This window comes from Microcaecilia unicolor, chromosome 1 (assembly GCF_901765095.1).
Source record: "Microcaecilia unicolor chromosome 1, aMicUni1.1, whole genome shotgun sequence".
Taxonomy (NCBI): domain Eukaryota; kingdom Metazoa; phylum Chordata; class Amphibia; order Gymnophiona; family Siphonopidae; genus Microcaecilia; species Microcaecilia unicolor.
Window position 1 is genome coordinate 684,992,128 of NC_044031.1, and position 27,651 is coordinate 685,019,778.

General features: G+C 44.5%; 1 protein-coding gene across 2 annotated transcripts in view; it reads left to right on the forward strand.

Moving 5' to 3' along the window:
- Positions 1-27,651, forward strand: part of TRIP4 (thyroid hormone receptor interactor 4) — a 269,161-nt gene that overhangs the window by 177,619 nt on the left and 63,891 nt on the right. For both annotated transcript variants that reach the window (XM_030188088.1, XM_030188095.1), the window contains exons 9-11: positions 12,805-12,974; positions 14,601-14,725; positions 14,951-15,042. In XM_030188088.1, the coding sequence (XP_030043948.1) occupies positions 12,805-12,974; positions 14,601-14,725; positions 14,951-15,042 (387 nt within the window). The remainder of the gene's footprint in view (positions 1-12,804; positions 12,975-14,600; positions 14,726-14,950; positions 15,043-27,651) is intronic.

Below are 27,651 nucleotides of genomic sequence, written 5' to 3' on the forward strand. Positions count from 1 at the left end.
GGTCCCTCCTAATGTCAAGAGTAGCGCATACCATCGCATGGTCCAAAATATTAAATGGACCTGTGTGTGCTGAATGAACTTGTGAAAATAGCTCCCTGGAAAACAAATAGTACAATTCGTGATTGTGTTGCATGAAATCGAGACAAATGAGTATAATCTCTGTCATTTGGCTGTAAAGTCCTCCATACATCGACTAAATCTAAAGTGGAACAGAACAGTGGCAAGCCCCTTTTTATTATTAATCTTGTCTTGAGATGATGGGGATTAGATTTGATTAAACTCTCCCCCTATGATTATTGGTAAATCCACATAATGAAGTAGCATATTCCTAAAATATATTTATTTATTTATTACCCACATTCTGATTATTTGGTAAACGGTAAAACTACAAGAATAACCAGCAATTCAGAGTATACTTCTCTAGAGCAGGTGGCTGGATCTCCAGAGTTTTATGACTGCAGTGTCATGTTGTCATGTTATCCCATTATGTTGACAACTAGACTTCCAGGAACACTATGACTCCAGTCCAACTCTGTCCTGAGGCACTGTGATCTTCAGGTCCCTACATAGCAGTCTGGGACCCTGAAAGCATCCTGGGACTCTGTCGAAAATAGTCTGACACTATTGTGGGGCCTTTGTCTCCAGGGCCCTGTGGCTGCAGTGACTCTGTCCTGGGATCCTGTAAGAGCGATTTGACCTTGTTCTGGAGCCTTCGTCTCTAGAGCCATAAGTACAAAAGTATTGCCATACCAGGACAGACCAAAGGTCCATCAAGCCCAGCATCATGTTTCCAACAGTGGCCAATCCAGTTTACCAGTACCTGGCAAAATCCCAAAACAGTACATTTTATGCTGCTTATCCTATAAATAGTATTACTGCCCAACAATCTCTGGCCTCACTCAGTCCACTTCAAAAATATAGCACAACCACTGACAGAGTGTGTTTGAACGAGTTAACTATATAGAGAAGCTATATAGATTAACTATGGGGTTTAGAGCTCACCAACCTACATAAGATAAGTGTTTTGTGTATATAAAAGAATTCACAGTGGAAATGAAAAATTGGGTTATAAGGAGGTGGGGGAAGAGTACTACTACTATTTAACATTTCTAAAGCGCTACCAGGGTTACGCAGCGCTGTACAATTTAAACATAGAAGGACAGTCCCTGCTCAAGGAGCTTACAATCTAAAAGACAAGTGTACAATCTAGAGACAAGTGTACAGTCAAAGACAAGTGTAGAGTCCGACTAATAGGGCATACTATATTTCACGGAAGGTTAGGTGCCGAAAGCAGCATTGAAGAGGTGAGTTTTAAGCAGAGATTTGAAGTTGGGTAGGGAGGGGGCTTGGCGTAGGGGTTGAGGAAGATTGTTCCAGGCATAGGGTGAGGCAAGGCAGAATGAGCGGAGCCTAGAGTTGGCAGTGGTGGAGAAGGGAACTGAAAGGAGGCATTTGTCCTGGGAGCAGAGGTTACGGGCGGGAACATAGGGGGAGATGAGGGTAGAGAGGTAGTGAGGAGCCGCAGACCGGGTGCATTTGTAGGTAAGGAGGAGAATCTTGAATTGAATGCGGTATCTGATCGGAAGCCAGTGAAGTGACTTGAGGAGAGGGGTGATGTGAGTATATCGGTTCTGGAGGAATATAAGACGTGCGGCAGCGTTCTGGACGGATTGAAGGGGGGGATAGATGGCTAAGTGGGAGGCCGGTGAGGAGCAAGTTGCAGTAGTCAAGGCGAGAGGTAATGAGAGCTTGGACGAGAGTTCGTGTGGTGTGCTCAGATAGGAAAGGGCGAATTTTGCTGATGTTGAAGAGGAAGAAGCGACAGGTCTTGGCAGTCTGTTGGATATGCGCAGAGAAGGAGAGGGAGGAGTCGAAGATGACTCCGAGGTTGCAGGCAGATGGGACGGGGAGGATGAGGGTGTTATCAACTGAGATAGAGAGTGGAGGAAGAGGAGAGGTGGGTTTGGGTGGAAAGACGAGGAGCTCAGTTTTGGACATGTTCAGCTTCAGGTGGCGGTTGGACATCCAGGCAGCAGTGTCGGATAAGCAGGCCGATACCTTGGCCTGGGTCTCCGTGGTGATGTCTGGTGTGGAGAGATATAGCTGGGTGTCATCAGCATAAAGATGATACTGAAAACCATGAGATGAGATCAGTGAGCCTAGGGAGGAGGTGTAGATTGAGAAGAGAAGGGGTCCAAGGACAGATCCCTGGGGAACTCCAACAGATAGTGGGATGGGAGTGGAGGAGGATCCATGAGAGTGTACTCTGAAGGTGCGGTGGGAGAGATAAGAGGAGAACCAGGAGAGGACAGAGCCTTGGAACCCAAAAGAGGACAATGTGGCAAGAAGTAAGTCATGATTGACAGTGTCAAACGCAGCGGATTGATCGAGGAGGATGAGGATGGAATAGTGGCTTCTGGATTTGGCGAGGAGCAGGTCGTTGCAGACTTTAGAGAGAGCTGTTTCTGTCGAGTGTAGGGGGCGAAAGCCGGATTGAAGTGGATCTAGGATGGCATGATGGAAGAGTCTATGATTAGTCAACGATTTTGTTGAATTTTTGTTTACTCTTTGCAAAAATACGATTTTGTTGAATTTTTGTTTACTCTTTGCAAAAATACTAGGACTAGGGGCACGCAATGAAGATTCAAAGTAGTAAATTTTAAACGAATCGGAGAAAATATTTTTTCACTCAAACTGTCATTCTTTGTAAAAACAGTTAGCTTAGTGGGGTTTAAAAAATGTTTGGACAGCTACCTAGAAGTCCATAAGCCATTATTAAAAAGGACTTTGAGAAAATCCACTGCTTATTTATAGGATATCCTAACGTAAAGTAACACCCAAATCGCACACTGTGGGGACTCAAATTCACATTAAATAAACAATGTCCCAAACATTTATGTCATACGCAGGATATATCAACATACCAGTTGATACCCGGGGAAAATCAGATCAACTGCTTCTCACAACCATATGAACATTCTTGTTCTTTCGCACAGGCGAAATGGTGTGGAGCAAATCCTCATATATTCCCCTTATTTCTTTTATAGTAAATCTTATCTTATCTTGTTCCTTAATTCTCCAAAGCTGTGCAAATATGCATAAAGCCTTATATTCATAGTTCTTCTTTCATAATTATTCTTTTCAAACATTTACTTATCTGTAAGGCAGCAATCTAAAAGCAACAGGGAACCCCCGCCGACATGGCCAAGTTTCGCATAAAGCTTTATCAAGGAAGAGGCTCTCTTTGCATCCTGCTTGTAACCCTGTCTACCAGAAGGCCATTTTCTGGTAGACAGGGTTACAAGCAGGATGCAAAGAGAGCCTCTTCCTTGATAAAGCTTTATGCGAAACTTGGCCATGTCGGCGGGGGTTCCCTGTTGCTTTTAGATTGCTGCCTTACAGATAAGTAAATGTTTGAAAAGAATAATTATGAAAGAAGAACTATGAATATAAGGCTTTATGCATATTTGCACAGCTTTGGAGAATTAAGGAACAAGATAAGATAAGATTTACTATAAAAGAAATAAGGGGAATATATGAGGATTTGCTCCACACCATTTCGCCTGTGCGAAAGAACAAGAATGTTCATATGGTTGTGAGAAGCAGTTGATCTGATTTTCCCCGGGTATCAACTGGTATGTTGATATATCCTGCGTATGACATAAATGTTTGGGACATTGTTTATTTAATGTAATATTTATAGGATATAGCACAACCACTGACAGAGTGTGTTTGAACGAGTTAACTATATAGAGAAGCTATATAGATTAACTATGTGAGGTAGAGTCTCATATTGCTGACACGGCTGTTCTCATTTCACTCTATGGTAAAATGATTCACTATAGAGCAAATGATTCACCATAGAGTGAAATGAGAACAGCCGTGTCAGCAATATGAGACTCTACCTCACATAGTTAATCTATATAGCTTCTCTATATAGTTAACTCGTTCAAACACACTCGAGTCTCATATTGCTGACACGGCTGTTCTCATTTCACTCTATGGTGAAATGATTCACCATAGAGCAAATGATTCACCATAGAGTGAAATGAGAACAGCCGTGTCAGCAATATGAGACTCTACCTCACATAGTTAATCTATATAGCTTCTCTATATAGTTAACTCGTTCAAACACACTCTGTCAGTGGTTGTGCTATATCCTATAAATAAGCAATGGATTTTCTCAAAGTCCTTTTTAATAATGGCTTATGGACTTCTAGGTAGCTGTCCAAACATTTTTTAAACCCCACTAAGCTAACTGTTTTTACAAAGAATGACAGTTTGAGTGAAAAAATATTTTCTCCGATTCGTTTAAAATTTACTACTTTGAATCTTCATTGCGTGCCCCCTAGTCCTAGTATTTTTGCAAAGAGTAAACAAAAATTCATGTCTACCCGTTCCAATCCACTCCACTCATTATTTTATAGACCTCTATCATATCTCCCCTCAGCCGTCTTTTCTCCAAGCTGAAGAGCCCTACCTGCTTTAGTTTTTCCTCATAGGGAAGTCATCCCATCCCCTTTATCATTTTCATCGCCCTTCTCTGTACCTTTTCTAATTCTGCTATATCTTTTTTGAGATGCGGTGACCAGAATTGCACACAATATTCGAGTTGCAGTCGCACCATGGAGTGATACAAAGGCATTATAACGTCCTCATTTTTATTTTTCATTCCTTTCCTAATAATACCTAACATTCTATTTGCTTTCTTAGCCACAGCCACTGCACATTGAGCAAAAGGTTTCAACGTATCATTAACGATGACACCTAGATCCCTTTCCTGGTCGGTGACTCCTAATGTGGAACATTGCATTACGTACCTACAGTTCGGGTTCCTCTTTCCCACATGCATCACTTTGCACTTGCTCACATTAAACGTCATTTGCCATTTAGATGCCCAGTCTCGTAAGGTCCTCTTGTAATTTTTCACAATCCCCTTGCGATTTAACAACTTTTGAATTACTTTGTGTCGTCAGCAAATTTAATTACCTCACTAGTTACTCTCATCTCTAAATCATTTATAAACATGTTAAAAAGCAGCAGTCCCAGCACAGACCACTGGTAAACCCCACTATCTACCCTTTTCCGTTCAGAATATTGACCGTTTAACCCTACTTTCCATTTTCTATCTTTTAACCAATTTTTAATCCACAATAGACTCTTCAATTTTCTCTGGAGTCTTTCATGAGATACTTTGTCAAATGCCTTTTGAAAATCCAGATACGCACTATTGACCAGCTCACCGTTATCCATATGTTTGTTCACCCCTTCAAAGAAATGTAATAGATTGGTGAGTCAAGATTTCCCTTCACTAAATCCATATTGGCTTTGTCTCATAAATCCATGCTTTTGAATATGCTCTGTAATTTTGTTCTTTATAATAGTCTCTACCATTTTGCCCAGCACTGATGTCAGGCTCACAGGTCTATAATTTTCCGGACCACCTCTGGAGCCTTTTTTTAAAATCAATGTTACATTGGCCATCCTCCAATCTTCCAGTACCATGCTTGATTTTAAAGGTAAATTATATGGTACTAACAATAGTTCTGCAAGTACATTTTTCTATTCTGTTGGTAGTCTGGGATGAATACCATCTGGTCCAGATGATTTACTACTCTTTAATTTGTCAAATTGAGCCATGGACGAAACCAACTCAGGAGGTAGTGCTTAAAAACCGCTTTATTGTTTGCATGAAGGATCTGACCTGGTCCATGTTTCAGCATGACAAAACGCCTGCTTCAGGAGTCACTGATAGTATTCTAAAAGGAATATACATAAAATGTGTCATACATTTATAACAAAATAAAAACCATATCAAAATTAAATATCAAAAAAATAAGTATAAAAATAAGAATGTACATCTTAACTTAGGGCCCTGTTTACTTAGCTGTGTTATAGGTGCGTTAATGTTTTTAACACGCGTTAACTATGTACGTGCCTACAATATCCCTAAAGGCACCTACATGGTTAGTGCACGCGCTAAGTGTAGGCGTGCTAAAAACACTCACCTTAGTAAACAGGGCCATAGACTGAAAACATCTATATTTAAGCAAGAACATATATTTAGTATTTAAAAGCAGACATATTATTCAAAAACATCACAAGAGCTGCAAAACGTATGTATACTAGTAAGAAAGGCCCCTTTCTGGTTCTAATGAAACGGGCGCTAGCAAGGTTTTCCACTGAGTGTGTATGTTTGAGAGAGTGTCTGTGAGAGTGACTGTGTGAGAGAGAGTGAATATGCTAGTGTGTGTGTGTGTGACAGAGTGAGGGTGGTTGCGATTGTGTCAGTGAGAGTGAGTGTGTATGTGAGACAGTGAGTGTCCTCCCCTCTCCCCCCTCTCATGTCTCAGGATCCCCTCCCCTTTGGTTTGAGGATTCCCTTCCCCCCTCTGTGTTCTTGGGGACCCCCCTTCCTCCCTCTCTGGTCTTAGGGAACCCCCTTTCCCCCTCTCTGGTCTTAGGGACCCCCCTCCCCTCTCCATAGTTTACCTTTCAAGTTGTAAGGTGCCCCCTTTCCTTCCTTTCCTCCCTCCCTCCCAGTTTCAGGGTTTGTCTGATTCCCCTTTCTTTTGTAGCAGCAGCAGCTCCTATGTTTGTTTTTGTGTTGAGTGTACTGGAATGACGGTTGCATATTGGAGTGGAAACTGAGATTAACCAAAGGGCTTCCTTGCTTAGTGTGGTGTTGCATGGCTCTCTTCCACTCTTGTGGGTTATACTCCTGAGGCATGTCATAGGTTTGTTTGCTGGCAGCGCTGGAGTCTGACCCAGTGCTCTTTCCCTCCCCCGTGTTGCGATTCGCCAGTGGACCCTGTCCGTGACCCCCGGCCTGAGCCCTCATCTGCCGGCGCCCTCCCTCTTTTTCCTGTCTGTGAGTCGTTCCGTTTTTGCGGATGGGTGGGGGGGCGGGGTTTTGTCTCTGCGGGGTCTCCTTCTGGAGGTCCGTTTCTGTTGTTCCACCCTGGATTTGTTTAGGCATTGCTGCGCCCATGACATCATCACGTTTGACGCGTGAGCGGTGCAGGCATTCATGTTGAAAATAAAAACGCACCCTCGTTCAGATGCCCTACTGTTGTCGCTGTGCGTTGGGGGGGGGTGGAGCCCTGTGTAGGTCGCTGTTTCTCGCTGTGCGTCGGGGGGGAGCATCGGAGGGCGGTGGAACTGGCGATTGGCTGTCATAGCCCCGCCCTCCACGTCATCACGTTGTGACGTGAGGGCGGGGCAGACACTCATGGGATCTTGCAACTACAAATTTACATTTAGAATGTTGGGGTTGTGAATTATGTGTGGATGGGGAGTGGCTGAGGGCGGGTCTATGAGTGAGAGTGAGTGGTGCTGACAGCCTAGAAGACTACTGGGCTTCAGTGTTTCCCTGCCACACAGTGAGGTTCAGAACGTTGGAGGTGAGAATTATTTATATAGATATGGTATAGTATACATGTGTGAGACCAAACCATGTACATAACGATGGACTAATATGTGAAAAAGTTTTAAAGATTCATATACAGTATTGCATAGCTTACAGTTGATTTAGAACAAAGTGATTTTCATTCATTTTTTCAGGTCTTGTGTCCTTGTTATGATGACATTAGTAATGTTTATTTTATTTTACCAAATTTAGTTTTGAAAGCATCGCAGTCAGTACAAAATGTGTTCTCATTGGTGCAGCTTTACAAGTCAGAGAGGTCAATTTGGAGGTATCTACAAAATTTGTTGTTAGCACCTTTCGGTGGAAGGAGGATGAGACAGTTAATTAGTAGACAGGTATTTTCTGTTAGTGCAGCTGCTTTGTGGCACTTACTGAGATTAAGATGTGTAATGATTGATAGAGATTTTGCAAAAAGTTGAATACTTTGTTGATCAACCTTTTAGTTTGTAAGTATTGACTTTTTATATTACATTACAGGAGTGGGCAACATTGGTCCTTGAGGGCCATGACCCAGTCAGATTTTCCCCAATGAATATACATGAGATCTAGTTGCATACAATGGAGACACCAATCATTTAAATTCTAAGTGGGTTACATAAAACTATTAAATAAGAATGGACATACATATATAAAATCCTCAATAGTCCAGCATATATGAGCTTCTTACCTGTTAGGTGCAATTGTATGAGCTGAAAAGACCCAAACTAATACACAGTCAGACATTTATGTCTGTGTGTTTTAAACCTCAAAATTAGTTTGATAACATGCTGCAAGGTATTCATTTGACCATGTATTTTATTTCTATTTTTGTTTCAAAATTTTTTATAAGCTGTTGGTTGAAATATCAAGGTACAGCCGGAGGACTTGCAGCCCTTCTGCATATCCTCACGGCTGTATCCGGGGTGACTCCCAGGTCCAGCCCGATCTTCCCAGGGCCCTCGCTCTAGGTGCTTGTTGGCTAGGATCAGGCGACCCTCAGGGGGAGGAATGCTGGCTTCGGCCTAACCCCTGGTAAGCCTTTCCTCGGCTGAGAGGTACCCAGCTCTACCACCAGCTGCCTTTCAGGTGCTGTGGAGGACTTGCAGCTCATCTGTATATCCTTTACAGCCTTCTCCGGGGTGACTCCCAGGTCCACTCCGATCCACTCAGGGCCTCCACTCTAGGGCATTTTCTCTTTACATTTATTTTACTCCCAGTTACTACTTCTTGGTACTGTCCCTTCCTAATCTGTTTCTCCATCTGAAACCACTGTACACTGCAGGAACACATTGTCCATCCTCTGTATTCATCATCTCACCATCTCTTTTTTCCTCTTCCTTTTTCTCAGCTCTCAACCTTCAACATTTCCTTCCTTCCATTCATCCATCTTCTTTCTATCTGAGTACATCTCGCCTTCGTCGCTGTCATCATACCTCTCCTACTCTTCTCCGTACTCTCTTGCTCCTTCTCCTGCTCTCCGCTGGGGACATTAATCCCAATCTTGGTCCTCCACGTCAGCTCTCATCCTATTTGTGCAGGTCACACCATGATATCTCCAATCTAATTTCTGTTCCTCCTCTTCCCTGCCTTTCTTTTGCACTCTGTGGAATGCCTGCTCTGTCTGTAACAAACTTTCCTACATCCATGACCTCTTTATCTCTCGTACTCTCCATCTGCTTGCCCTAACTGAAACTTGGCTTTACCCTGAATACTCTGCTTCAGTCGCAGCCCTGTGCCATGGAGGTTATCTTTTCTCCCATACTCCTCGTCTGGTTGGCCGCGGAGGTGGTGTCGGGCTACTACTTTCACCCTCTTGTAGATTTCAACCTCTTCTTCCACCTCAATCTCACTGTTTTTCTTCCTTTGAAGTCCACTCCATCTGTCTATTTGCTCCTCTGCCTCTCCGAGTAGCAGTCATTTATTGACCCCATGATAAGTCCCTTTCTTCCTTTCTCACTGGCTTTGTTGCCTGGCTTTCCTTCTTTCTTGAACCTTCATCTTTTTTCCCTTATTCTTGGGGATTTTAACATTCATGCTAATGATCCCTCTGACTCTTATGCTTCTCAGTTTCTTGCTTTAACATCCTCTTTCAATCTTCAACTGTGCTCCACTTCCCCCACTCACCAGAATGGCCACTGTCTTGATCTTATCCTCTTCTCAAACTGCTCACTCTCCAGTTTCTGTGCCTCAACTCTTCCCTTTTCTGACCATCATCTGATAACTTTCACACTTAAACACCCTCCTCCCTATCCCGCCCAATCTTAACCAATACATTTAGGAATGTTCAGGCTATTGATCCTTCTACTCTGTCCTCCAGTGTTTCAAATCTCTTCTCTACCACTATGTTATCCAAGTCTGTCAATGAGGCTGTCTCTTCCTATAATACTATTCTCTCCTCTGCTCTGGATACTCTTACTCCTCCCATTCCCCGTTCTGTAAAAGGTACCAAACCCCAGCCTTGGCTGACCTCTAGAATCCGCCACCTACGTTCCTGTGCCCGCTCTGCCGAACGCCTTTGGCTGAAATCCCATGCCCATGCTGACTTCATACATTTCAAATTCTTGCTGACCTCCTTCCAGTCTGCTCTTTTACTTGCCAAACAGGACTATTACATCCAGTTGACAAATTGTCTTGGCTCAAAACCTCGACGTCTCTTTGCCACACTGAACTCTCTCCTCAAAGTGCCTTCACTTTCCCCCCAGACTCTGGCTGAGTACTTTCATGATAAGCTTCACAAGATTAAACTTCTCAACGAGGTCACCTCCACCTCTCCTTCCCTTAATCCATTCTCTCAACCTTCCAACCCCTGCTTCCTTTTCTGAAATCACTGAAGAGGAAACTACACATCTTCTTTCCTCCTCGAAACTAACTACCTGTTCCTCTGATCCTATTCCCACCCATCTACTTAACACCATCTCTCCTACTGTCATCCCTTTTATCTGTCATATCCTCAATCTTTCACTGTCTACTGCGACTGTTCCTGATGCCTTCAAACATGCCGTAGTCACACCACTCCTTAAAAAAAAGCTTCATTGGACCCTACCTGTATTTCCAATTATCGCCCCATCTCCCTCCTCCCTTTCCTATTCAAGATACTTGAATGTGCTGTTCACTGCCATTGCCTTGACTTTCTTTCATCTCAAGCTATTCTTGATCCACTTCAATCTGGCTTTCGCCTCCTTCATTCAACTGAAACAGCGCTTGCTAAAGTCTCCAATGATCTGTTCTTGGCTAGATCCAAAGGTCTCTATTCTATCCTCATCCTTCCTGATCTATCTGCTGCTTTTGACACTGTTGATCACAGCCTACTCCTTGATACGCTGCCCTCACTTGGATTTCAGGGCTCTGTTCTTTCCTGGTTTTCTTCATATCTTCCCAGCGTACCTTTAGTGTATACTCTAGTGGATCCTCCTCTACTTCTATCCCACTTTCAGTTGGTGTACCTCAGGGATCTGTCCTGGGACCTCTTCTTTTCTCCATCTATACTTCTTCCCTTGGTACTCTGATCTCATCCCATTGTTTTCAGTATCATCTTTACACTGATGACTCCCAGATCTACCTCTCCACACCAGAAATCTCAGCCAAAGTCCAGGCCAAAGTATCAGCCTGCCTGTCTGAGATTGCTGCCTGGATGTCTCAGTGCGATCTGAAACTAAAAATGACCAAGACTGAGCTTCTTATCTTTCCCCCTAAACCAACCTCTCCTCCTCCCCCATTCTCTATTTCTGTGGATAACACTCTCATCCTTCCTGTCTCATCAGCTTGTAACCTACTACTACTACTTAACATTTCTAGAGCGCTACTAGGGTTACGCAGCGCTGTACAATTTAACAAAGAGAGACAGTCCCTGCTCAAAGAGCTTACAATCTAATAGACAAGTGAACGGTCGGTCCGATAGGGGCAGTCAAATTGGGGCAGTCTGGATTCACTGAACGGTAAGGGTTAGGTGCCGAACGTAGCATTGAAGAGGTGGGCTTTAAGCAAAGACTTGAAGACGGGCAGGGAGGGGGGCTTGGCGTAAGGGCTCAGGAAGGTTGTTCCAAGCATAGGGTGAGGCGAGGCAGAATGAGCGGAGCCTGGAGTTGGCGGTGGTGGAGAAGGGTACTGAGAGGAGGGATTTATCCTGTGAATGGAGGTTACGGGCGGGAACGTAAGGGGAGATGAGGGTAGAAAGATAGTGAGGGGCAGCAGACTGAGTGCATTTGTAGGTAAGAAGAAGAAGCTTGAATTGAATGCGGTATCTGATCGGAAGCCAGTGAAGTGACTTGAGGAGATACCTTGGGGTCATCTTCGACTCCTCCCTCTCCTTCTCTGCACATATTCAGCAGACTGCTAAAACCTGTTGTTTCTTTCTGTATAATATCACCAAAATTCACCCTTTCCTTTCTGAGCACACTACCAGAACCCTCATCCACACGCTTATCACCTCTACTACTACTACTACTTAACATTTCTAAAGCGCTACTAGGGTTACGCAGCGCTGTACAGTTTAACACAGAAGGACAGTCCCTGCTCAAGGAGCTTACAATCTATTGCAACTTGCTTCTCACAGGTCTCCACTTAGCCATCTCTCTCATCTTCAATCTGTCCAAATTTCTGCTGCACGACTAATATTCCGCCAGTCTCGTTCTGCTCATATTAGCCCTCTCCTCAAGTCACTTCACTGGCTTCCTATCCATTTCCGCATACAGTTCAAACTCCTCTTATTGACCTATAAGTGCATTCACTCTACAGCTCCTTAGTACCTCTCCTCTCTCATCTCACCCTACATTCCTCCCCGGGAACTCCGTTCACTGGGTAAATCTCTCTTATCTGCACCCTTCTCCTCCACTACTAACTCCAGACTCCATTCCTTTTATCTTGCTGCACCATATGCCTGGAATAGACTTCCTGAGCTCGTACGTCATTTCCATCTCTGGCCGTCTTCAAATCTAAGCTAAAAGCCCACCTTTTTGATGTTACTTTTAACTCCTAACCCTTATTCACTTGTTCAGAACCCTTATTTTATCATCCTCACTTTAATATTCTCTTATCTCTTGTTTGTTCTGTTTGTCCTAATTAGATTGTAAGCTCTGTCGAGCAGGGACTGTCTCTTCGTGTTCAAGTGTACAGCGCTGCGTAAGTCTAGTAGTAGTAGTAGTACATGGTTTGTAGGTGCCTTACCAGTCATGGCTTTCTTGTAGTTGTGCCGTGTGTAGTATTCCTTGTGTCTGTAACAAAGGAGAACCCATTTATCTTAAAATATAATCCAGTATGGAAGTGGATGTCAGTTCAGTTGATGTATGGTGAGATATTGTTTATTGGCATCCTTGATGCAAGGCTTTTTTGTGATTGAGTTACTGAAGGTTAGGAACACTTGCATGTTTTGCTGATCAGCTGTTTTATATATCCCACAGTGGGTAGAGCAGACTGGTTCAGGCACACACAGAAAGAGTTCACCCTTGGGAGATGCAGAAAGGAACAGACTGCGTATCCAGGACCAGGAGTTTCAAGAGATGTCGGATGAAGGCATGTGCCTCAGCATGCATCAGCCCTGGGCATCACTTCTCATCAAAGGAATCAAAAAGTAAATACTAACTCAGAATACAGCTTGAATGCAGCTACAACCTCTTCTTCCAAAATAGGATCTTGTATTTTTGAGTGCAAAAAAATGAAATGGCAGGGTCCTTGGATTCTAGTGAGTTTCTATAGGCAAAACAATATATCATGCCTGAATACATTTCTAATTAATCTCAGTATATCTCATATGTACTGGTTATTCTTCGAAAGAGGTAACGAATTGGTGGTAATATTATCCCCTTCTGCTCAAATATTTTTTTTCCCATCTATGTTAAGTATTTTAAGAGGGCAATTTTCAAATAATTTGTGCAGGTAAATAGCTCTCTAAAAATTGCCCCCTCCCAATTTATCTAAAATTGTATGCATTATTCCACAGTGCGTTCTTGGATTTTTAATTTTATGTGCATACTTTTCCAGTAAATTCTGCCTTCACAAAAACCAGATGCAAATGTCTATGGTTAATCTGTACTTAAAGCAAGCTTCAAATTGAAAATATGCATTAAAAACACCCAGGGACAGTTTTAAGATTGACTTCTAATTGTAATAATATGCTAAGTGTAATTTTCAGCCCAGTGTTCAGAATTTGCCAAATAGAAGAAAGTATAAAGTGTTGAGTCCAGCACAAGTGCCATACACATCTACGCAGAAGAACCTGAGTTTGGGATGGAATTCCTGGTCCAGGAACCAAGTAGGGCTGACCATAGGGGACTGTGAAGCTTGCAGTGGTATAGTTGGAATGGGCTTCCAAATGATTTGATTTACTTACTTAAAAATATTTTTAGTTTACCCACCCATCTTAATAGGTAGATTATCATGCCAGCATGGGCTTTTTGGAAGCATGGGCTTACCACACCTGCTCCCAAGGATGTTCATGTTCTTTATCTGCAGATCATGCTGAAGCAACTTTACAGTCCCCAGGGTGGAGAATTTTTCCCTAGCAAAATTATCAATCATGTAAAAGAAAGATATGGGGAAGTCCTAGCATTTGCTCAACAGTGACCACTAGAGGCCAGATTCTTGTCCACAGGTATATGCACTAAATGGAGCATGCTTGCATGACCCCTAGTTGAACACCATCAATGCAATGACTGGCCAGATGAGAGCACAACAGTAGGTGGTAAGTTTGGAGTACCTATAAGTGAGTGCTGATGATTCCATATCTTAACACTCATTTCATTTCAGGTGGGAGTAGAAATGGAGGATAAACTAGTGGTAAACATCAAAACCTACCTTAAATATGTAAGGCAAAGAATGTTTGCCATTATTTTATTCTTCTTATAAGTGTGCTAATTATCCTTATGTGCCTTCACCCAGTTTAAAAAAATGTTAAATAAGAAATCTTTTCATCCCTTACATACTGTATATAAATGAAACAAGAGTGCTTAAGGTTATCTTATTGAAGTGTCTGCTTGCTGCTGTTTGGCAGGAAGATGTTACAGCATTCTGCGAAATTGGGATTATAAATGTTATCTTCCTTAGTCTATAATTGAGTGTTGTATATCTTTTATTGTCTGGATTCTCCTGGCATTCCCATAAATTATTATGTCAAGTAAATACAGTGTATGTGAGTTTTAGAGGAAAGTGGCAGAACTTTTGAAGTACGTTTTCTGCTTTGAATGTGATGTGTTTGCAGAGTGGAAGGCAGAACCTGGTACAGCTCTCACCGAGGCCGTTTGTGGATAGCAGCAACAGCCAAGAGACCAGCCTCACAAGAGATCTCCCAGCTGGAAGCCTTCTACAGAATGCTGCTACCTAAAGGTGAGACAGTATTATTAATACTAATGTTTAAAATTTGACTTGATTAATCACATTTCATGTTAACTGAGGAAGGATGCACGTAGCAGAAGTAGACAGGCGTGATAGCTGAAAATACACTGAGTTACCTGTTAATGTGTATACTGAGGATGTTACCTGATAGTTTTTTAAGGAGTCTCTGAGGGTATATCATGATCTTGCTTCTAACATGTTTGTCTCTCACTGCAGATACAGAGTTTCCCAAGGATTACCCATCGGGGTGTCTGCTGGGCTGTGTGAATGTAACAGATTGTGTTTCACAGGAGCAGTTTAAGGAACAGGTGAGCAAGGATAGTTCTTCGAAAGTTGACAGTTGATTAAAGTCTGTTACCTCCATAGATGATATGCTCTGTCACTTCAGAAAATTCTACAAAGGTTCACTTTTCTTTCATTTCATACTTGTTCCTTCTTCCCCAAACTAACTACCAGTATGAATTCAAATCCCAGGGATGGAAGGGGAACTTCTTCCTGACTGAATGTGTCAGATTTCTCATTCATTTTCTATTGAAATGTCTTTTCTATTCAGTTCAGTTGAAAAGTAAGAGTTGGATTCCTATTTCATGAGAAATATATTCCATTGTTAGCAAAGTGAGTTGCTGAAGTTACTGTGTAGCAGCATTGCCTTAAACCAGTGGTTCCCAAACCTGGTCCTGGAGGCACCCCAGCCAGTCCGGTTTTCGGGATCATTGACTGGCTGGGTTGCCTCCACGATTAGGTTTGGGAACCACTGCCTTAAACAATAGCCACCCGATATTCAAAGCAAGATGGTCCTGCCCGGGTATATTTGTGGCTGCCTAACTACTGATATTCAGCACTTAAATGGTCAGTACTGCTGAATATAACCACTAACCGCTGTGCACTGTCCAATTTGTGCTGGGGCAGACATGAGAGAAGCCAGTACTTAACCACTTAGTGACAGTATTCAGACTGCTAACTGGTTAAATAAGGCTGCCCTGACTTCAGCCATGGATCTAACTGAGCATCGGTCTGAATATTGGCTGATGTCTGGTTAACTTCTGGGTAGTGACAAGAGAGCTCTACTAAGTTAAATGGTGATGGAACCCAGTGTTGTTCAAAGTACTAGGTCAAAGTACTTAAGTGGAAATAAAAATAAATGTATATTTTTAATACAAAAGTAAAGGTACAGTGACTACATTAAAAAGTATACTTAAGTGAAAGTAGAAAAGTTATTGCCTAATATAATACTTTTTAAGTAAATGTACTGCAAATACAGTGGATGCAACTGTTATTGTTTTTACCCCAACAACTTTATTGCTCTAAAATTTAAGCCACTTTGCTTTTAGTAAAGCTAAATTTTTGAAAATGACTGTCACTCATGTGAGTATGGGTATGAGTCATTAATCTAGCACAGCTAAAAAGGTGTTCAACAACTAGCAGAAAGTGGATTGTTTAGATAAAAAAATTCCTTCAAATCAGGCCAGGCTGCAGTATTTCTGATGTCATCTGACTGGGTCTGCAGGTTTTGATAAAGGGAATTCCTTAAACATTTGACTTATGTAGCAAAGAATACCTTATCATTATTGTCATTATCATCTGCACTAGAAATAGTTCTTTTCATTACGTCCCAAGGATCAGTCCAGTCAAATAGGTTGTAACCATCCGCCAGCAGGTGGAGATAGAGAACTCTAATGAGTTGTGCTTCATAAGCTCCTGCGCTTAGCAACCAAGCCAGTATTCTCTATCTTCAGCAGGTGGGATAGCAGCTCCTGTGTGCTGTGGTGACTTCTTTGTGACCCCCTGTCCTGCTTGTAGGTTCACTTGAGTTTAGGGTTGAGAATATCCTGTGCCTCAGGTGTAAATCTAGTGGTCTAGGTCTCTCCCTGCTCCCCTGTTGCCACTTTCTACCTCTTTTATCTCAGTCTTCCCTTCTCTTTTTCTCCTGCCTTGATCTTAAAAAAAAAAAAAATAGCAGCCACTGTGGTTCTTTTTGAGAGTGTCTATGTATGCTGTGGGAAGATTGTGGGGCTTCAGTGCCTTGGAGGTCATCAGACTGACTGTTTTTTGTGAGTATATTTATTATTCTCTTGTCTGAGGCTATTAAATCTTGTGCACACTACGGGGTAAGCTCTCGGCTACCGATTCCTGCGCGCTTTACTTCTGTGGACGTGCCGCTTTTGCCTACTTTGGCAGGCCGCCGAAGACAATGTGCTTACCTCGCTGACGCTGCTGGTGGCTCGGAACATTGAAAGAGAGCAGCTCTGCAGGGAGGAAGAGTGCTACTGCATCTTGCAGGGAGAGAGTGCAGGAAAGCAAAATGCTGTACCCATGGATAGGTAGGGGGAAGGGAGAAAGAGCCACCACATCATCACCCGGGGGGGGGGGGGTTGGAGGGAAGGGAAGAAGAGAGATGCCAGACTGTGGGCAGAGGAAGGGAGGGAGAGTAGAAGAGAGATGCTAGACTGTGGGTGAGGTGGGAGAGGATGGAAGGGAAGATGAGAGATGCCAGACTGCGGGTGGTGGGGGGAGGGAAGGAAAGGGAAGAAGAGAAATTCCAGACTGCAGGTGGTGGGGGGGAGGGAAGGGAAGAAGAGAGATGCCAGATTGTGTGTGGGGGGGGGGGGGAGGGGGGAAGGGAAGTTAAGAGATGACAGCGGAAAGCAGAAACCAGAGTCTGGGACCAACACAATGAGGAAAATGAAATGACAAGGCAACAAAAGTAGAAAAAATAATTTTATTTTCTAATTATTGATTGGAATAAGTCAGTTTTAGGAATGTGCATTTGCAAGAACTAGTTTTAATCATGGCTGGGGCCCACGAGAAAAATCTTGTTCATTGGCTTTCAATCCAGTGACTTAGCCAGAAGGCAATTTTTGAGTGGGCCAGCAGGTTGGATTCATGGGCACTAGAGAAACACCTGCCAGCTGATGCACCCATGCCCTGCCCATGCCCCTACCTCTACCGCACTCCCAATAACTTCAATGAGAGTAGCAGTGCTGGCCTTAGTGGCTGCAGGCCACATCGAGAGCTAGGGGAAATACAAGAGGGTACACTCTTCATCCTCCACTGACCCACAGTCCTCCAACACACACACATATGCTTCCCCCAGATATGCCCTATTACAGTGGGGCCCTAACATATCAATACATCTATCAAGAAAACTGAACAAGCCAAATTACTATAGAATACTACATAAAAAATCCATTCTAACAGAATACTTTGGTCATACACACAGAACACAAATGCCAAATACAGAATAAGTGACCACAAACCATAAACAAATTAAATTGAAATCCCAAGAGGCCAGATCTTGCATATAGCACAGCACAGAGAAGTACAAAGAGATGCATTTTCTCCTATACTGTGCAAAATATGATGATATGCAAGAGATGGTGTATGTGTGTGGTGGGCGGGGGGGGGGGGGGTACAACTAGGGCAACTTCGTTTATCCCCCTAGCCAGAGAGAACCCTAGGCCAGCCGGAAGCTGAAAAAGGTGCAGCCTGTTAGTAAGCTTTGGGGTTCCCTCCCAAATTTCTGCCTTGGGCCCCAGCCATATCTGACACCAGCTCTTGCAGGTTGTACATTTCAAATCTGACATATTCTAATCAAAAAATAGAAAAATAAAATTATTTTTCCACCTTTTGTTGTCTGGTCATTTTATTTTTCAAATCATGTTGGTCCCAGGCTCTGGTTTCTACATCCTTCTGTCTTAACTCACTCACTAAGGTCTCCTGTCCATTTGATGTTTCTAGCCTCTCTATATCCACTCTCCATCTTCTTCCATTTCTGTAGCTCTTTCTCCATGTTCAGTATCTCCCTTTCTACGTGACCCTATATTTCCTTGTTCAGCTTCTCCCCTCTCTTCATCCCCAGTGCCAATATATCTCTATCCTCTCTGACCCTACCCCATCCAGCTTCTCTCCCTCTCCTTTCCAGCATCTGGTTTGCTTGCTTGATTCCCTGCCTTCTCTCTCTCTCTCTCTCTCTTTCTCTCTCTTTCTTCCTTCTTCCCGCTATAGGTTCAGTATTTGATCCCCTTTTCCTTTATCTCCTTGGTCTGGTATCTGTTTCCCTTCCATCCCTCCTTGTGCTGTTCTAGCAGCTCTTTCCCTTCCATCCAGATCCCTTCTTCTCACGTCCAGCAGCTGTCTCCCTTCTCTCTAGCCCCCTCATCCAGCAGCTCTCTCCCTTCCATCCAGTCCCCACCTCCTCTTTCTCCCACATCCCAAAGCTCTCTCCCTTCTCTCCAGCCCCTTCTTCCTCCCAAGTCCAGCAGCTCTCTCCCTTCCATCCGGGAGCATTGTCTGCCTCTTTCTGCTCCTCCCCGCCGGTTTACCTGCAGCTTTCTTTTTTGGGCTGTCGCTGGCAGTGATTCACACAGGCATTTCCCTCTGACGCATCCATCCAGCCCTCCCATAAACGGGAAGTTGCATCAGAGAGGGCCGGATGCGGCAGAGGCAAATGCCTGTGTGAATCGCTGCCAGCGACGACCCAAGAAAGAAAGCTTCAGGCTCTGCGGCAGCGGCGAGGAGGAACAGGAAGAGGCAGGCAACGATCCCGGATGGCCAGACCTGGACCCGTGGGAGGAAAGGAAATGAGGGATGTTAGATTGGGGGTAGTGGGTGGGCCTGGGCCCACTCAGGCCCACCCATGGCTATGCATCTGCTTCAATCTCCAGCATTGTGGTGTGAAATCTCCAGCATTGGGATGGACCACCCTTGGCGTCTCTTTTGTACTAGTGCTGTTTAAGGTTTAACTGTACTTCATGTAGGTTTACCCCAGTGCTTTGTTGGATGCTCAGTGCAGTCATACAACAGTTGTTTAAGGTTGTAACAGCCATTTACCCCAATGCATTCTTTGAAATACAAAACAGTTGTATCACTTCCTTTATGAATATTGCCTTATTTTGTTTTGTGTACCATCATTTCCATGCATGGGAAAATGAGAACTACAAATCTGTGTGTACAGTGGGGCAGAACTCTTCTGTTGACCTGGTGTGACTCAGTGATGCACGTGTGCTCTCTTTCTCTGTTCTCCCCCTTTTGCTTTTCTGGCTTTAAAATTTGAAATAAAGGCTAGCCAGCAGAGGGAGCCTCGGAACCTAAAAATTGTAAAACGCCTTTTTGTGCTATGTATAAGGTGCTTACCTGGCTTCAGTTCATAAGCAGCAGATGGCTCCTGAGCACTAGTTTCGTGGAGTGACATTTTAGAAAGGATGTCCAACTCTGAATATAGACATCAAAGTCAGAATGTCACAAATGGACATCCATCTTACACGTATTTTAGAACAGGATACAGCCTATTCTAAAGTGCATGTGAGATGGATGTCCATGTACTGGAAACATCCATCATGAGCATCCATCTTACAAACTGAAATGTCCAAATTTTGATTGGGACAAAGCAAGGGACATGGACGTCTGTGTGGCAACATAGGAATGTCCGTCTTATAAAATGGCTACACAGATGTCCATGCAGAGCAGAGGGTAGCCTAATGGTTAGAGCAGTATGTTGAGAATCGGAAGACTCAGGTTCAAATCCCACTTCAGCTGTTTGTGATTTTTTTATTTTTTAATTGTGAACCCTCCAGGGTCAGAAAAATACCTACTGTACCTGAATGTACATCACTTCAATAGCCTTCAAGCTTGCAGGTGTCTTATATATTCAGGTACAGTAAGTGTTTTTCTGTCCATGGAGGGCTCATAATTAAAAAAAAAAAAAAAAAAGAGAGAGAGCTGAAGTGGGATTTGAACCCTTGGTGCCCAGTCCACTGCATCTTTCATTAAGGTGCTACTCAGACCTGCTTGCTGCTCTGATAAGAATATGCATAATACCTGAAGCTTAAACCTTGTATCCTTGGCCAGTTTCACATTCATGGGAGAGGGAGGGACAGCAACCACTGGGGGATTAAGGACATATCGTGCCTTAAGCCCTCCGGTGGAGAACTGCTCTTAATTGGAACACTTTTGTAACCTGGACATGACAAGTACCAGGTCTAAATAACAACCTCCATCTTTTAAGATTTGGATGTATTTTCCCCTTCTGTGATAGGAGTTTGATATCCATATTTTGGGCCCTTCCTAGGCCCACAGACCACGCCCCCTTACCATATGAACGTACTGCAGTGTTAGACATCCATATCCTGCCTTTGTAAAATTGGGATTTGAATGTCCGTGCAATATGGATGTCTAAATGCCAGTTTCAGAAATCCAAAACAAGAATAGAGGTTCTAAAATAATCACCTTAGTGTCTCTGTGTGCATATATTAGACACATGGTAGCCAACACTAAGGGCTTGAATTATCCTTGCTTGTAAGCAGCAAAGAATGGATCTACTCTTTGGGCTCCTCTAGATCAGGAGTGGGCAGACTTTATACACAAAGGAACCACGTGATTGTCAGTACTATTCCTGGCAGGCCCCAAAGTTATGTGATGTCAGAACTGGTAATGCACAGAGCTCCATAGACCACCTGTGATAAATAGAATACAAATTTAACTAAAAATGATGGAAACAAACAGCTATTCTGAAAATATTTGGGAAATGCAGTATTTAAAATCATCAAAACTCTGGTTAATAACGTTTTCTGTGTCTTCTTCCTGTGGTCTTGCTGGCTGCAGGTTGCCCACCCCTGCTCTAGATACTTCCTAGTGATCTGGATTGGTTACTGTCAAACAGAATGCTGGGTTTGATAGACCTTTGATCTTACACAGCATGACACATCTTATGATCTTAAGTTTGAAAATTGTGTTCAGTAGTACCAGTCATCAAGGGTTCAACCCTGGTTCTTCTCATTCAGTCTTTAACACTGAGAAGCTCCCAGAATGCTCTGTATCGGAAGCTGAAAACCTAGGTCTGACTTGGCCTGCTCCTAGTGAGTTTTCAGTTAACAAACGTGAGCCAACTGATTAAAACATGAAGTAGTTAGAGACAGTGGCGTAGCTAGGGTAGTTGACACCCGGGGCCGGTCATTTTTTAACACCCTCCTCCAAAATCCAGTACTAGGCATGCCGAGAAATCAAAACACTCAGGACCTATAGAGCAATTCTACCATACCATAAGCAGTCATTTCTACGAGTCACAAAAGGAAAAGGAAAGCATCTTAAACACTACAGTGAGCACTAGAACAGTGATGGCGAACCTTTCAGAGACCGAGTGCCCAAACAGCAACCCAAAATCTAATTATTTATCGTAAAGTGCCATTCCCCCTCCCCCTCGTCCCCCCTCCACCTCCCCCTGAGTTCCAGGGTTCCTCCTCCCTCCCAGTTCAACAGGATCCCCCCTCCCTCTGAGTTCCACAGGGTCCCCTCTCCCTCCCAGTTCCAGGGCCAGGACCACCCCTCCCCTCTCAGTTCCAGGGCTAGGGTCCCCCCTCCCCTCTCCCTCTCTCCCACCCAGTTCCAGGGTTGTCGTGGGAGGAACCAGAATGCTGCTCATTCAATGACTCTCTCCTATCAGCATTTTCCTGCTACTGTGGTAGCCAATATTTGTGCCCCACAAACGGAACAGTGTTTTATTTAATCCTGCAGTGCTGTCATAGTGAAAACACTCCAGCAACCCTACATGGAGGCTGGTCTGACAAGGAAAAACAATGGCGTCAAAGACAAAAGCTTTTCCTGAGCAGCCCGCCCTCCCTCCGTCCGAGTACCAGGGCCCCCCTCCGAAATTTAAAAGTCATACCTGGTTGGGGTTAAGGCGGCGTCGGCGGCAGCAGCAGCAGTGAAAAGCGTGCTGACTCGGCACGCCTTCAGTCTTCCCTTTTGTCTCTCAAGCTCTGTGGTTCCGCCGTTGTGGAAACAGGAAAAGAGGGCGAGACCAGAGCTTGAGAAACAGAAGGGAAGGCTGAAGGCGCACCGAGTCAGCATGCTTTTCACTACTGCTGCTGCTGCCGACGTCACCTTAACCCCGACCAGGTATGACTTTTAAATTTCAGAGGAGGGCCCTGGTGGGGGGGGGGGGGGGGCTGGAACTGACTGAGGTGACGGCGCGCGTGCCAACAGAGAGGGCTCTGCGTGCCCTCTCTGGCACACGTGCCATAGGTTCGCCATCACTGCACTAGAACATCAATTCTCACCTATTGTAAAACGAAACCAGACAGAATAGTACAGATCGTCGATCCTGCACAGTCAGTGCCAACTGAAAGCCATGTCTTTTTCACAAACAATACACCCTAATCCACTATAGAATAAGTAATCATAAACTTTGTACTTAGACAAAAATTAAACTGAACCCCCAAGATACCAGACTCTGCATACAATGCAACACCACAGAAACAGAAAATGTCCCCTAGTACTGTGCAAAATATAAAGACAGCAGATGTAAATTTGAAAAAACTAACAAGTACCAATCACCACTTTACAAATTAACAAATAGAAATAAAACAAATATAGAAAATAAAATAATACCAGTGTCTGCCCTCTGCTGTCCCATCCATCCAGTCTGCCCTCCCTCTCACTCCCCCTTCCATCCAGGATCTCTACCCCTTTTTTTCAGCCCCCAGTTCCAGCCCCCTTATCCCACCTGCCCCTAGTTCTAACCCCAGCCCACATCTTCCACCTGCCCCCCATTTTCAACCCCCAGTTTCAGCCCCACCAGTCCCCAGTTTCAGCCCCAGCCCTTTTCTCCCACCAGTCCCGAGCTTCAGCCCCCAGCCACTTCTCCCTGTCCCCTTTTCAGCCCCCAGTTTCAACCCCAGCCCTTCTCTCACCAGTCCTGAGCTTCAGCCCCAGCCACTTCTCCCTGTCTCCTTTTCAGCCCCCAGTCCCCACAGTTTCAGCCCCTGCCCCTTTTCAGCCCCCAGTCCCAGTACAAGCCCCCTTATCCCACCTATCCTCCTTTTCAGGCCCCAGTTCCAGCCCCATTCATCCACATGCCTTGCATTAGGGCCCCCCTTTTCAGCCCCAGACCCATTCTCCCACCTGCCCCAGGCATGCCCCATTTTCCCACCAGCCCCAGGCATGGCCCCTTCTCAGACCCCAGTTCCAACCCCCTTCTCCCATCTGAGAACCACACCCCACCCCAGTCCCCTTCTCCCATCTGAGAACCCCCACCCCAGTCCCCTTCTCCCATCTGAGCCCCTCCGACCTGACCTGCCTACCAGCTCCGTCGACAGACAACAGCCCTCTTCTCCTGCCACCACCCTGCCTTTAAAAAAAAAATCTGTGAAGCGGCGTCGCAGGCAGCGCCTCGTGTCTGCCCTGCTTGTAAAAGAAGCAAATCTCCTCCTCGTCGTCAGGCCTTCCGCCCTCCTCTGAGGTAACTTCCTATTTCCACGAGGGTGGGACACAGTGAGGGAAGGCCCGATGACGAGAAGATTTGCGTCTTTTACAAGCAGGGCAGACGCGAGGCACTGCCAGCGACGCCGCTTCACAGATTTTTTTTTTTTTATAGGCAGGGTGGTGGCAGGAGAAGAGGGCTGTCGCGGAGCTGGTAGGCAGGTGGGAACTGCAGCGCCAGCAGCCCTTTGGGTGGGAGCAGCGGGAGTGGAGCACCCCCCCCCCCCACACACCTGCTGACACCTGGGGCACACTGCCCCCATCACCCTGCCCTTGCTACACCACTGGTTAGAGATAAAGTACACTGTGAGGGAGTCTATAGGACGCTACTACTTTTCTCCATCATGGTGTTGGAGCCAATTTAAAACACATAGTCCTGCCCAACGGGGGAAGTGACATGGGGAGGGGTGGAGTCAGGCGGGCATGGTCTAGAAAGTAAAGAAGCCCAAGTCACAGCTAGGTTAAGGAGGTCCAGAGGGAAGCAGCAACGCCCGACTTCATTTTTCTCCACTACGTACATGTGAATTACAACTACTACAGTTAGGTAGGTAAAGCGCAGCTTGGAACTTTGCACCTTTAGATGCTAGATACTATGTTGATAACTGTCGAGAACCAGGCTAGAGACGAGAAAAGCGTACTGCTAGACTGGGAGACAGTAAGGTACGCAGTGGCCCTGCAAGAGCAGTTTACCCGAGAACATTGTTATGGTTGCAGACTAGTTTTCTGTTTGTTTGTTTTTCTCCATCTGTGAACAGAACAGGACCCCTACAGAATCTTTATAATAAATTGTGTTTCCTTTACCTGCACCCATTGTGTGGCTCCAGTTTGTCCTGGCTTCAGACCTGTTCTTGCTTACTTACCATATGCACATAGCAAGTAAGATATACACTATATCTTTTTTTTTTCATTCTTTTCCTTTTATTGAAAAATAATACGATAATACAAAATTGTCATAAGTACATACAGTGGGGGAAATAAGTATTTGATCCCTTGCTGATTTTGTAAGTTTGCCCACTGACAAAGACATGAGCAGCCCATAATTGAAGGGTAGGTTATTGGTAACAGTGAGAGATAGCACATCACAAATTAAATCCGGAAAATCACATTGTGGAAAGTATATGAATTTATTTGCATTCTGCAGAGGGAAATAAGTATTTGATCCCCCACCAACCAGTAAGAGATCTGGCCCCTACAGACCAGGTAGATGCTCCAAATCAACTCATTACCTGCATGACAGACAGCTGTCGGCAATGGTCACCTGTATGAAAGACACCTGTCCACAGACTCAGTGAATCAGTCAGACTCTAACCTCTACAAAATGGCCAAGAGCAAGGAGCTGTCTAAGGATGTCAGGGACAAGATCATACACCTGCACAAGGCTGGAATGGGCTACAAAACCATCAGTAAGACGCTGGGCGAGAAGGAGACAACTGTTGGTGCCATAGTAAGAAAATGGAAGAAGTACAAAATGACTGTCAATCGACAAAGATCTGGGGCTCCACGCAAAATCTCACCTCGTGGGGTATCCTTGATCATGAGGAAGGTTAGAAATCAGCCTACAACTACAAGGGGGGAACTTGTCAATGATCTCAAGGCAGCTGGGACCACTGTCACCACGAAAACCATTGGTAACACATTACGACATAACGGATTGCAATCCTGCAGTGCCCGCAAGGTCCCCCTGCTCCGGAAGGCACATGTGACGGCCCGTCTGAAGTTTGCCAGTGAACACCTGGATGATGCCGAGAGTGATTGGGAGAAGGTGCTGTGGTCAGATGAGACAAAAATTGAGCTCTTTGGCATGAACTCAACTCGCCGTGTTTGGAGGAAGAGAAATGCTGCCTATGACCCAAAGAACACCGTCCCCACTGTCAAGCATGGAGGTGGAAATGTTATGTTTTGGGGGTGTTTCTCTGCTAAGGGCACAGGACTACTTCACCGCATCAATGGGAGAATGGATGGGGCCATGTACCGTACAATTCTGAGTGACAACCTCCTTCCCTCCGCCAGGGCCTTAAAAATGGGTCGTGGCTGGGTCTTCCAGCACGACAATGACCCAAAACATACAGCCAAGGCAACAAAGGAGTGGCTCAGGAAGAAGCACATTAGGGTCATGGAGTGGCCTAGCCAGTCACCAGACCTTAATCCCATTGAAAACTTATGGAGGGAGCTGAAGCTGCGAGTTGCCAAGCGACAGCCCAGAACTCTTAATGATTTAGAGATGATCTGCAAAGAGGAGTGGACCAAAATTCCTCCTGACATGTGTGCAAACCTCATCATCAACTACAGAAGACGTCTGACCGCTGTGCTTGCCAACAAGGGTTTTGCCACCAAGTATTAGGTCTTGTTTGCCAGAGGGATTAAATACTTATTTCCCTCTGCAGAATGCAAATAAATTCATATACTTTCCACAATGTGATTTTCCGGATTTAATTTGTGATGTGCTATCTCTCACAGTTACCAATAACCTACCCTTCAATTATGGGCTGCTCATGTCTTTGTCAGTGGGCAAACTTACAAAATCAGCAAGGGATCAAATACTTATTTCCCCCACTGTAAGTAATGCCATACTGGGAAAAGACAAAAGGTCCATAGAGCCCAGCATGCTGTCCCCCGACAGTGGCCAATCCAGGTCAAGGGCATCTGACAAGCTACCCAAATGTACAAACATTTTATACGTGTTATTCCCGAAATTGTGGATTTTTCCCAAGTCCATTTAGTAGCGGTCTATGGACTTCTCCTTTAGGAAACCGTCCAACCCCCTTTTAAACTCTGCCAAGCTAACTGCCTTCACCATGTTCTCCAGCAACGAATTCCAGAGTTTAATAACGCATTGGGTGAAGAAAACGTTTCTCCTATTTGTTTTAAATTTACTACACTGTAGTTTCATCGCATGCCCCCTAGTCCTAGTATTTTTGGAAAGAATGAACAGACACTTCACATCCACCTGTTCCACTCCACTCATTATTTTATATACCTCTATCATGTCTCCCCTCAGCCGTCTCTTCTCTAAGCTGAATAGCCCTAGCCTCCTTAGTCTTTCTTTATAGGGAAATTGTCCCATCCCCGCTATCATTTTTGTCGCCCTTCGCTGCACCTTTTCCAGTTCTCCTATATCTTTCTTGAGATGTGGCGACCAGAATTGAACACAGTACTCAACGTGGGGTCGCACCATGGAGCGATACAACGACATTATAACATCCTCACACCTGTTTTCCATACCTTTCCTAATAATACCCAACATTCTATTCGCTTTCCTAGCCGCAGCAGCACACTGAGCAGAAGGTTTCAGTGTATTATCAACGACGACCCCCAGATCCCTTTCTTGGTCCGTAACTCCTAACGTCGAACCTTGCATGATGTAGCTATAATTCAGGTTCTTTTTTCCCCACATGCATCACCTTGCACGTTCACATTAAACGTCATTTGCCATTTAGCCGCCCAGTCTCGTAAGGTCCTTCTGTAATTTTTCATAATCCTCTTGCGAGTTAATGACTTTCAATAACTTTGTGTCATCAGCAAATTTAATTACCTCGCTAGTTAGTCCCATCTCTAAATCATTTATAAATATATTAAAAAGCAGCGGTCCTAGCACTGACCCCTGAGGAACCCCACTAGCTACCCCTCCATTCTGAATACTGCCCATTTAACCCCACTCTCTG